This window comes from Zingiber officinale, chromosome 6A (assembly GCF_018446385.1).
Source record: "Zingiber officinale cultivar Zhangliang chromosome 6A, Zo_v1.1, whole genome shotgun sequence".
NCBI lineage: Eukaryota > Viridiplantae > Streptophyta > Magnoliopsida > Zingiberales > Zingiberaceae > Zingiber > Zingiber officinale.
Genome location: NC_055997.1, coordinates 119,759,776 through 119,772,000, shown reverse-complemented (window position 1 = coordinate 119,772,000; position 12,225 = coordinate 119,759,776). Strand labels below are relative to the sequence as shown.

The following is a 12,225-nucleotide window of genomic DNA, read 5'->3' as shown; positions in this document are numbered from 1 at the left end:
TCGTTATGTTACGCTAAGATTTCCCTTCTCAATGAGATCTGCTCAACATCAGTATTCAAACAATGAATATGTGAAATCATAGAGAATGATGAAACTTTCAGTTGGCTAAAGAATAATGTGAAGAGAGAAATCATAGGAAAGATAATGAGGAACCCACCAGGCCACCACAATGTACTATGATACGAGGAGCCATACTGAGCATCGATCATGAACTTGTTGCTATGCTTAAAAATAATTTGTGTGTGACAGTCGAGAATCAACAGATTTATGAATTATTTGCAAGCCTTCCTACTCTTCAAAATTATGACCAAATATAAGTTGCCTATTCCCTCCACCTATTCAATGGTTCGTGCACCAGGCCTTCAGAACATCCAGCCATGAAGCTAAAAGTTTGACGTCGCAATAAAAAAATGGCCTCCGATTGTCCATGTCAAACACAATGCCGCTCGCTGAAACCATCTGCCGAAATAAGACTGGTTATTAGAGCTTTAAGCCTTTGAGCACCTGGCCCTCGCCTGAGATCAGCAACTGTCTTAATAATGTAATGTTGATCATTGCTAGAATTCTTTTTTAGTCTGTCGTGCCATGCACCCCAAATAAAACCACCGGGATCACGGCCAAGGAGTTCCTTGTCAATCTTGTCTAGTACTGGGTCATCTCGGCCAAACTTCCTTGCAAATGGAGCATTGCTATCTACCATGCCTGAGAAGTCATCTAGTGTTAGGAAGTGTGGGTGCTGCTTCGGAGGGTTATCCCAAGATATGAAATGCAGGTCGTGGTTGACAGTGGTGTTGCGGAACTCAGGAGCGTTGCAGATTACTGTGTGGAAGTATCCTTCAGGCGATGAGAGAAAGTTCGCATAATACATTAGCACTGTTCTTGGAAGGTTGTCCCATCCCCATATCAAATATTCAATAAACTGACGTGTAAGCATCATCCAAGCAGAGCCTGCAAAGAGATCAATCATCAGTGAGGTATATGCTTACTTACTACTTAATAAAATGTGCTAATTGCTGAGAGCGCTGCAGTTCTAGATCGTACCATATTAAAAGGAAAAACAAAGAAAGAAAAAGAGTACACTGATACTCTAGTTAAATCAATTTTAAAGCAGTAGCAGGAACATCCCTGTATCATGACAAATTGCAAATGAACTAATGATGTTTATGTTGCATGAAGCTGAGACTTTCTCATGGGGGTGTCAAATGCGTTGTGCCCAACATGACGGGCAAATAGGCACATGCCAGATGGTGCTCAACCTAGCCTAGGCACCAAACTTAGAGCATCCACAACAAGCTTCCCTATCTAAAATGCATAATTTAGGATAAATATTAAATTTGAATATCCACTTTTCAATACACCATATATCAGCTTCCCTATTTCTTCTCTCTCTTCTATAATGTTTAGGAAATTAAATTCATTCCCTAAATTTAGAGAAGTACTGTTTATAAATGCATAATTTAGGGAATGGATAGGGTAGTTAATGCAAAGATTTTTTAGCTATCTTATCCAAAATTTAGAGTAAAATTTTTAAATAGGGTATCTGATGTGGATGCTCTTAGCCTTGGTCTAGACCCGATTTGGTCCACATTGGGCCAGCTCAAGTGTGGGCATAATATTTTCCCTACAAATGCCTGGTATACCCCTTCAAGAGTATTTAAAAATTTAATAAATGGGGATATTATGGTTATTCTATTATTAAATTATAAAAATTATAAAATATAAAGTTTTTTTTTTAAAAAAAGTCTTCTGCAAATAGACTGCTCCATTTTTCATTCTCATCTCTCACTAACAACTCTCAAATTCCTTTTTCAGTCTTCCATTACTCTACTCACGCTGACTTAGCATCGCTGAGGACTTGGGTATATCACCTATGAGGTGATGATGATCAACAAGTGGTTGGTGGTCTATGGTATTTGTTGAGTCGTGATGCTCTACTACTTGTAGCAAAATTTACAAGGTAAATTGCATTGTATACCCAAGTGTTCAATCAGGGACATGCTACTCCATTGAATGTTACTTGGAGTTAAATTGATGGTGCGCATCCCTCTTCAAATGATTAGGTTGTGACATCAATATACCCAAGTTTTCAATCAGGGACATGCTACTCTATTGAATGGGACTGCTATTGTGGAAAAGAAGTGCGTAACAAACTATGTCACAGGATTCAGGGACTTAAACATTATGGTAGAGCCTATGACCTGATTCTGCCTCAACCGCTAGAGATTTGGTTATCTGCTCAAATATAGATCTGTTCTTTTTCCAAGTCTAATTGAAGATAATATGATAATTTCTCAGTCATTTAGGGCAAAAAGTATTTGTCTCATCCTCACCTTTAATGTTAAAAACATAAGACCTTAAACATAAGAAATGAAAAGACTTTTATATTCCATCTTCACAAACTAGTGTTTGGTCCAAGTAGTTGAGATTAACTCTTTATTGTTACTAGTTTTTTTACTTACTAATGTCTTCTTGATATTTAATCTGTGAGCATACAAACAGCCAATGGTATGCTTAACTTCATTAGGCCATAAATCATAAGAATATTAATAGCAGTAAATGTGCTTACTTTTTGCCATAAAATAGTATGCACCCGTATTTAGTTGCATAGTCATAATCAACTAGACAATAATTATTACGTGTTACCATCAGATGAAGAAATAAGTGCAAAGGTGAATGAATGAGGTCAGGGTTATATGATGCTATAATGTGAGACTCACGAATACAGATCAGTAATCATCCTCACCATCAAGCTATATTTGTCTCAACTATTTGAGGTTGGCTACATGAATCTTTCCTTCATTGAGCTCTATGTGAGGCTCACATCAAATCTGTTGATTAATATGGATATTGACTTTTCACTTGCCATCTCTACACTACTGAAGATTCTTATGTATTTTTCTCATACATTTCTTGCAACCAATACTTAATAGACCAGCTAAAAATTAAACTTTAGAGTTTTTCTGATTTATTTTAGAGTATTCTAAAGCAAATACAAGCAGAATTGCAGATATATTTGATGAAGATATATAAGACTTGTGGGATAACAGCTAGAAGATATATAAGACTTATGGAATAACATTTGGAAGCTCTATGACTATGGGGTTGAATATTCTAAAGCAAATACAAGCAGAATTGCAGATATATTTGACAGAGATATATAAGACTTGTCGGATAACAGCTAGAAGATATATAAGACTTATGGAATAACATTTGTAAGCTGTATGACTCGTGAGGTTATCCAATGGACAAGTTTTGCAATAGAAGCAAGGAGTGTAAACAGAACCAATGGATAAGAGCATACATTGGTTGGTCAAATAAGATATTATGTGCACTAGAAATATGGAAGCCCTGAATTAGCCAATTATAAATTCAGGGTATGAAGTTCAGATACTACAATTTATCAATATAGACTATTCTATGATAGAGATTATCCTATGCATAATCTAGAAACTAAAACACTGGAAAACTTGTGAATATAATATTGAACCCACCAGCCAAAGAGAAAATTTGTGATATGAAACTAAACAGACTTTAATTTGAATATCTCTCTCTTACTTTATATGATACGATAAACATAATCAGATTCTACAAATAATCATCATGTCTCCTCTAAGATGTACAAGATTCAGAGTCAGAAATATATTAGCCAACTCAAATGACTGGTTACTCTGTTTATTATGGCTGCTATTATTGCATGGCCAGCAGCATATTATTAAATATTTTAACAAACCAAGACCCCTTATTCATTTTCATTTTAGCTACATATATATACTTGATCATGGATTGCCAAACAGTTTATCTATAGGTAACAACAAAAGCAGGTAGAATGACTGGAGACAATAGATGCTGCAGCCAAATGGTTGTCAAATGCTTCTTTTAACATCATCATCTGCAATGGCAATAAGTTTTTAGCTTCCATATGTGTATAAACTATTCCAACTGATAATAGGATGAATCTAACAATCATGAATCAGGTTTTTCAGTTGAATATAAACTATTCCAGAAGATGCTCATAAATCCCAACTGATCTAACTAAATCCCATTTATGCCTGGTTACTTCTTTATCCATCTCAAATTGGCAATCAATGCTATAACAGTGGATGGTTCTACTATATACTGTAGAATTTCCTAATTACTATTAACCTCGACAAAACATGTTCACGTGCAACCAATTCATCAAAGTTTTAGTGTCAATGTTGAACCTGATCCTTCTGACATTGTCTCTGACCATTGATTTCATCACCCAAAATGAAAGATTGTTATTTACATTAAATGTATTTTCATCATAAGGATTAATAAACATCCCTGCCTATCAGGATATACTTCAATATCTAGGAATTTTATTATTATTAAAACACATTTAAAAGGACACACACATATATATACACTAGACAGCATAATCATATCCACCTGACAGGTACCATGATACATAAATATGATGACCAGCATGCATGCACAACTCAAATCTGTGTTACTCAACCCACTAATGACAGAGATGTTTCTCTGTAGTATTCGTATCACATATAAAAAAAATAGGGCCATAACTAAGCAGCTAAGTAATTGTGGTTCCACTTGCCTACAAATGTGATTGATCAAGGCATCACAAACATATGTGCAATTGATTGATTGAACTGGGCACTCGACACAAAAAAAATATGTGAAACAGATACAGAATTCTTTATGCATGATTTACAAGACTAATACCAGTAAATAGCTTGAATGCAGAAGGTAGACCCCTTTTTTCAGTAACCCAGAACACATCTGCCTTCTGCAAGCTATAAAGCCCGGGATCTATAATCAAAGGCCTAGCCCTGTGGAACCTGCACCAGCAAAATATAAATTCCATTTAGGAGACAATTAGTGAAACCAATCACCATACAACTTTTGCTTGAAAAAAATAACTATGGACACAAATGGTGAGAATGGAACAAATGTTTACATACTCTTTCCATCCAATGTCACTAGTGTGCTCAATATAGTTGAAATCTCTAGGCAAACTTGATAGTGTGTAGAGTAGATCTGCCAAACAAAAGCACGGGAAATCAAGAAGAAAGCTAAGCGAAGCTATTGGGACTTGGGATACATGTTTCAATTTTAGGGTAAATCACTATGGAGAATACCTGTTGTGTAATTTCCAGAATTTATGATAAATAGGAAATATAGCAGGATGGACAAGAGCCAGTAAAACAGAACAAAGAATGCCCTTTTTGATTATAACGGAAACAAAGCTCAAAAATGATGAGCACTGGGTCAAAAATAGATTCAGTTCTTTGTAAAGAGATGCGTGACAGTGAAAGACTGGTTGTTCTAATGGTAGCACCACGAAGACCAAACATTAGCTACTGATAAATTTGGAAGCTGAAAAATAGCATTAAAGGGAACTTGACAGGAAGAAAGCAAAATCTAATTTCAATGCAGAAAACTTTCATTTTTCTATTTGATTGTTGTTTCAAAAGTCATTTTCACCAGATGAACATCAAGGAGAGTTCTATCATAGATAGCATCTCAATCGACATAGGAATGTGGAAGGCCAAATCTACCAACAAAATGATTCGTTTCCCAGCCATAATGCTTGTTCAATTCATATTTTAAGGAAGACTATAATGTCCAACTTGATAAGATTAGATTCTAGGAAGAGAAGAGATCATGGAATTGGGAAAGTGCAGATCTTGAAGCAAATAAAGAAAAAACAAGCAAATGATTGAACGATGGATCTTACCGTCCTGCGTGATGAGAGGGTAATCGGAGGCGCTGAGATTAATGAACCAGTCCCAGTCGCCGGACTCCTTGAGGAGAATGGAGGCCGCATGGAGGGTGTTGGCAACCATGGTGGGACCTCGGTAAGTGACGAGGTTCGCGCGAGTGACCACCCTGACGTTACCAAAGCGAGCATAGACGGGGTCGCCCCGGATAGCCGTCGCAAGATCTAACCGTTCCACGGCCGGGGACTCGAGATCGAGGTGGAGAACGTACTGGTTGGTCGGATGGTAAAGCGCTCGAAGGGTCCGCTGGATGCTGGGTCCATCGCCGGAGGAGCCGGAGATGAGGTAGGCCAGGCGGGGGACCGACCGCCCCGAGGAGGAGGACTGCGACAGCTGGTGGAGTTTGGACTCGACGAAAAGCGAATCCTCGTAGCTCGGGGAGGCGATTTGCGAGAAGGAGAAGAGGAGAAGGGCCTGGCGAGACAAGGAGATGGCGGCGAAGGATGAGGACGAAGAGGAGGAGAACAGGAAGGCAGATATGAGGAGTGAGGAGAGGAAGAAAGAGGCGAGCAAGGGCACCACCCACTTCCTCCGCCACTGCTGCGGCAGATGCTGTGCCGTCGGTGGCTGCGGCGGCTTCGTCTCCATGGCCGGACGCCAGTCGGGCGGAGCCGCTCTGATCCGTCAGACCGCCACCGCCTCCTCTATCTCCGGTTTCCAAATCCAGCTAACGCAACGAGCGAGAGACGTGATGAAGGAGGTGAGCGGATCGTGATCGGGATGTCGGTGATTGGGGATGCAATGCTCGCGGAGGACCGACTTAAGTCACTACTCTAGCCGCGAGCAGGACGGAGGCCACGAGACGCGACGCGATCCGTGAGCTAAATTTTCAATTAAATATCATTGTAAATCATATTTTTATAAATTTAATATCTGAGATTAAATAATCCAATTTTTTTTTAAAATGATTGAGGGTGGAGCCACCGTTCGGTGTCTTTACCAACCTGTTGTTGTGGACGCGGACGGCTATAAAAGCACCCGTCGTCTGCGAACCCAATCTTTTCCCCACCCATTCAATGATACTTCGACATGTACCTTCTTAGTCATTGCATCAGCAGGCGGGACAAGGTCACTGCGCTCTGACAACAAAAGTCAGGGTTGCTGATCAGACGTACCCACATTGTTGATTTGCGAATCACTGTGGGCCACACCGGAGGAAGGATTCAATTCGAGTAGTTCGGATCCTCTGTCCCGAACTACCTCTGTCCCCATATCCCACTGTCGATCGGACGGTCCAGATTACATCTTAAGGATGTATTACATCTTTAAGATGTGTGCAATATTCTTGTGGTATGTAATGCATATTTGAGATGTAATCTGGACCGTCCGATCGACAGTGGGACATGGGGACAGAGGTAGTTCGGGACAGAGGATCCGAACTATCAATTCGAGTAGCTGAGTAGGGGAGAATTTTCTATATTTAATCAATATTAAAATGTCTTTTAAAATTTTATTTTATTATTAAAATGGTAAAGAATAATTTAGACGATCCTTTAAAAAGAATAAATTAAAATGAATTAGAAGCATTTTAATATTAATTAAAAAATTTTAAAGTAGTAGACATTTGCACACACTCAATGTATGCAAATGTCCAATACTTTTTGTTTTATTGTTACACGTCTTGTTACGACTTGCCAGAAAGACAAGAATCCGACAAGAATCTTTTCTCTAATGGAATCTTCTACGATGGTGGTTAGCCCTCGAACCTATCATAGCCCTCTTCAGTCTTCATATTTTACGTCGTTCTCACCTCTTGCCGTCCACAGTCACTTTCGCCCTCCCAAGAAGCCGTATTTTATCTACTGCTCGATATATATTAGTGGTTGTTGTTCTTAATTAATTAGCATACCTCGAAAAGTTTTTGTAAAGCTATTTTTGATAGGAAATAAATGTAGTTCGGGCATTTTATGAGAAGACCCATATGTCGTACTTTAATATTTATCCATATGATATATCTGTTTTCTGAAATACCTTTTGCTAATAGGCTTTTGCCTAATCATTTTTCGGTCAATTAATAATTGACTAATTGTGATTCTAATTTTAAGTTGATCTGTTGGGCAATCGGGAGGAAGTTTTGAGGAATTAGTTAAATTTAAATTATATCAAATTAAATTAAATTTATTTATCGAGATGATCTGAGTAGGTAATCTTAAGTTATTAGTGAAGGACTAGTTTTTATTAACTACTGAGTGCAGATAGCAGAGCGATCGAGTGGGCAAAGTGACTGAGTAGCCAAGTGGCAGAGCTGACAAATTGGTCGAGCGGCCCCAACGTCTTGGCGGCTGAGAGGTCAAGCAGTGAAGACCGCCGAACACTGAGTCTTAGTGGACGAGTGAAGAAGAGTCACCGACTAGGTGCGAGCAAGGATCCTCTAATCTACTTTTTGTGGATAATCTCTCCCAGCCAGGTGCAGCTTCCGAGCGAGTAGTATAGCAGTGGCTGATCAGGCCGAATGACGTAGAGCAGCCAACCGAGTAGAGCAGTCAACCTGAGTGACAAAGCGAGTAGAGTGGTTGAGCAAGTGAAGCGGACCAAGGCAGAGTACCGACCGAGTAGAGCAGTCAGCTCGAGTGACAAAGCGAGTAGAGTGGTTGAGAGAGCGAAACGGACCGAGACCTGTGATAGACACAGTTTTCTTGAAATAAATTCGCTCCACTTCCAGTTATGCTTCGAGATTTTGTTTATTTCTCAAGATATAACGATTAATCGTGATGCTTGGTTGTTCCACTTGAGAAAATTTTGTCCAGATTAATCTGACATTAGACGTGCATAGGGCACACGAGTCAACTTAGTTCAGTGCAATCCGAACTCTGGATTGACACCTCTGCACACCTACACGTAAGACAAAGCTTCTCCTTATACATTTGTTCACATCATCAGTATATGTGAATCAATATAAACCAACCAATATGCCTTAAATTTTCAATGTAGAATTAAAGTCTCATTTATAATAAAACTTCTTTACTCTTCCGTCTCTTCTCAATTCATATACATCTAACCGACCCAAATTATTTAGTAGTTATAGAGACATTAAATTCATGCTAAATTGGTGGTTTTGTAAATTTAATCTTTTAGGATCATCAAATATTTTTATACAAAAATGCTTAAAAATCATATCTAAGAGACTATTAGTTTGCTAAAAAGTGGATCAAACAAAACTGGTGAAAGAGTAATTTGAAAAATAATTTAGGATAGTGTAGCATTTGATAATTCTATAAAGCTCAGTGCGTTATTTAGTGAAATGTCAAATAGAAAGCGTATTATCCTCGACGTAAATTTGTTTTATATATATAAAGTATCGTACTCAGGACCTCTAGAAAAATACTTTTGTTATAAATCAGTCATATATAAAATACTTTTTAAAATGAAAAATGAATGATCATGTTAGAGAATTGTCAAGGATTAGAACTAAGATACAACTGAGATATCAAAATATCTGAGAGAGATGTATATACATACTAGGATTTCACTTACTATGTCGAAAATATTGGCATCGATATTGCAATTGATTATTCAGGTACCCAATACTCGAAGTATAACCACAACTATCCAATCAGAGAAAATCCAAACTGAACTCGATAAACCAGTAAGCAATTCAGTTTAAACAGATTAAGTATCGAGGGTATCTATTTAAATCTGATTGCCATCCATAGAACTAACTCTATTTAAACAGATCATGAGAAAGTGAGGCTTTTGCTATCTTCAATCTTTCTTTCAGGACATACCTTTCTTTGTTTCAAACTTGAGAGATCTCCCTAAACTGTTCAGTTTAACCTAGAATCACAATTTGTTCCCATGAGCAAGTATGTCAATGAGCATGAGTATGAGAATGTAATGCACAACTAACATCACTCAAGACTATGAATACTCTTTGTTTGCATTCAAACAAAAGTTCATTTCGTTCCTCAGGCGTGCCTCAGCCTGTTTCTGTTAAGCCAAGCCTCCAACTGTAGCTGCAACCAACTCCATTAACTCTAAGAGACCCAAAAGTTTAAAAGATTAGGACACCAGTGTGCATGGAGATCATGACACATACACTTAGTTCCACAACAACGTGCTTCATTTATTGAGCCCAGCTGCCAGTGGATGCCTCACTGCCATGACTCACCTGTCGCAGCTTTAATTATTTGACGTTTACCTGGAGTTGAGGGGACCTTTGAACTGCTATCATCCTCTCTGTTCATGTACATTGATTGTTATCTTTGGCAAACTGTTACTCCTTTGTTGTTTTTTTCCAGTTTTTTCCTATGTTCTGTTGAAACTTTCCTGCAACTAATTTCTAGTCAATAGATATATCCAAATTCGACCTCAACATGTTAGAAAAGGAGATGGTATATCATATTCATAGGACAAAACTAATGCCCAAAAAATGTCTGTCGTTATCAGTTCAGTTCATCAATGGGATACTTACACACAGTGAATTCTAGAGCAGAAGATAAAGATTCACCAGGGTTGAACAAGTGTAGCATTACAATTAATTTGGCCTCTGTTACAGCCACAAGCACTAAAGTTTCATCTCCTAAAGGATGTGTGGCTTTTTGACAACTGTAAATGGAAGATGGAACACTTTAAATGCCATATTATTAAAAAGTTTTTAATGACAATGATTCGCATGCATCACAAGGCTTTAAATTCTCAGTAACAATAGTTAGTTGGTGCTCACTCTTGAACAATGTAGTAATAAAGGAAGAGTCATTTAGTGTGAGGTGATTCCTTAACCATGACAATTATTAATACGCTTCCACTGAATGTGAATTGGAAACATACATACTGTATCGTTTCAGTAAGTAATTATGTTTCTGGTTTTCTTTCAGTCTCAAAGAGACCTTTTGCTAAAAGTCAAGAATCCAAAAAGGAGACTGGAAGACTTTTAGCTAAGCACAGCAATAGTGTCCTTATTGGCAGTATCTACTTTGGTTTGCTTAGCATATAATACAAGAATTTTAGGCAAGCTATAGCTAAATCAACTTTAATTTCTAGACCTTTTTTCATGGTAAACCGAGATAGAGATGCGACGAGCAGAAAGGGATTTGTGCTAATCATTACAGAGAATTTATAGACATTCCACATCAAAAAAATAGAAAAATGAGAAAACAATCCTTAATTATCTGTCATTATAATAACAATGGATGCTTGGTAGACATCAGAACTGCTTTTTTCCATCTCCATCACTTTCATAATACACTATGAATTCTTGATAAGGAAGCAAAGATTCACAAATAGCTTAATTATGCCAAAACAACAATCCTTTTCGCCCATTTTACCTTTGTGTGTTGAGGGAGACTTCTAAACAACCTTAATTTATTATATTCACAACAGAACACTTGTAATTAAACTGAATCAAACCAACTAGTTTATGCAATTATATATATATAAATATATATGTGTATATATGCTTCATTGATGGTGACTAGAGGAAGAAGCTGTCTTCACCTACGTCATCACCGGCATGCGAGGGACGGCTCCGGTTGAGGAGCTCTTCAATCATCTGCAAGGCCAGCCGATTCTCCTCGTCCATTGTCGCTTCTCCGACCTCCACGGCTGATGAGGAGGAGGAGGAGGAGGACGAGGCCTGTTGGACGTAGTCGGCTCCTAACATGGGAGGTGGCATTGCATGTCCGGGGGCCGGTGAGTTGCCGAGCTCGACGGTCATGACCCAACTGGAGGCCTCTCCGGATCCGGCGCGCTTCTGCCAGACGCCGATGTGGGACTTCTCAGTGTCGAGGCGGAGGCAGGTGAGCGCCGGCGCCGGCGCGGCCTTGCGCAGCTTGGCGCTGAGCGCCTCCGAGAGCGCCTTGTGCGCCGCCGCGTCCGCGCGCAGCGGCACGGGGAAGTTAGTCTTCGCGTTGCGGCCGCTCATGAGGACCGCCGCCTCGTCGTACGCCCTCGCCGCCTCCTCCGCCGTCTCGAACGTGCCCAGCCACACCCTGCGCTTACTGCGTCAAGCAAAAAAAATGAAAAATCACTGCGGTATTTCCACAAACACCTACACTACACTTTTAATGTATCAATCAGCTACAAAACAAGATCACGAGGCAAAGTGCTTACAGAAGAGGGTGTCGGATTTCAGAGACCCAAGAGCCCCAGTGGCGCTGCCTCACTCCACGAAACTTCTTGGACTGTACCATGATGCAGCAAATGTGGTAGAGCCGTAGAGGAGAGGAGGGAATTCACTGACAGCAAAGTACAAAGTGCTGCAGAGACCGTGATTGAGAGGAGTAAATTGGATTCATTCATAGAAAGAAGAGAAGGTGAGCAGGATGGAAGGAGGAGGCGGAGATATATAAAGTGGGGGTCTGGCAGAGGAGGTGTCGGTGAAGTGTCGAGGTAAACAACGGCGGTCGCAGGACGCGAGTAATAAACTCCTCCACCTACGCCCATCGAGGGCTCATTTATGTCTATCGGCTAAGATTTAGAGGTTTGTTTACTTCCAAAGCCGAGGAAGATTACAGAATACCCTTTG

The 12,225-nt window shown here is 39.4% G+C and overlaps 2 protein-coding genes across 2 annotated transcripts; both read right to left on the bottom strand.

Moving 5' to 3' along the window:
- Positions 1–195: 195 nt before the first annotated feature.
- On the bottom strand, positions 196–6,542 carry LOC121997752 (beta-glucuronosyltransferase GlcAT14B-like). The gene is made up of 4 exons (XM_042552367.1): positions 5,720–6,542; positions 4,944–5,019; positions 4,705–4,820; positions 196–948 (listed from the first exon to the last, which is right to left on the bottom strand). The coding sequence occupies exons 1-4, from the start codon at positions 6,348–6,350 to the stop codon at positions 431–433; spliced, it is 1,341 nt and encodes a 446-aa protein (XP_042408301.1). The 5' UTR covers positions 6,351–6,542; the 3' UTR covers positions 196–430.
- Positions 6,543–10,840: 4,298 nt separating this feature from the next.
- LOC121997753 (ethylene-responsive transcription factor WIN1-like) lies at positions 10,841–12,115 on the bottom strand. Its single transcript, XM_042552368.1, has 2 exons — positions 11,811–12,115; positions 10,841–11,698 (listed from the first exon to the last, which is right to left on the bottom strand). The coding sequence occupies exons 1-2, from the start codon at positions 11,888–11,890 to the stop codon at positions 11,173–11,175; spliced, it is 606 nt and encodes a 201-aa protein (XP_042408302.1). The 5' UTR covers positions 11,891–12,115; the 3' UTR covers positions 10,841–11,172.
- Positions 12,116–12,225: the final 110 nt, after the last annotated feature.

Coding starts and splice junctions, on each gene's coding strand:
- LOC121997753 (XM_042552368.1), bottom strand. CDS start 11,890: ATGGTACAGTCCAAGAAGTTTCGTGGAGTGAGGCAGCGCCACTGGGGC. Junction 11,699..11,810: donor GAAATCCGACACCCTCTTCT/GTAAGCACTTTG, acceptor TGCTTGACGCAG/TAAGCGCAGGGTGTGGCTGG.
- LOC121997752 (XM_042552367.1), bottom strand. CDS start 6,350: ATGGAGACGAAGCCGCCGCAGCCACCGACGGCACAGCATCTGCCGCAG. Junction 5,020..5,719: donor CCCTCTCATCACGCAGGACG/GTAAGATCCATC, acceptor TTTGTTTGGCAG/ATCTACTCTACACACTATCA. Junction 4,821..4,943: donor AGTGACATTGGATGGAAAGA/GTATGTAAACAT, acceptor TTGCTGGTGCAG/GTTCCACAGGGCTAGGCCTT.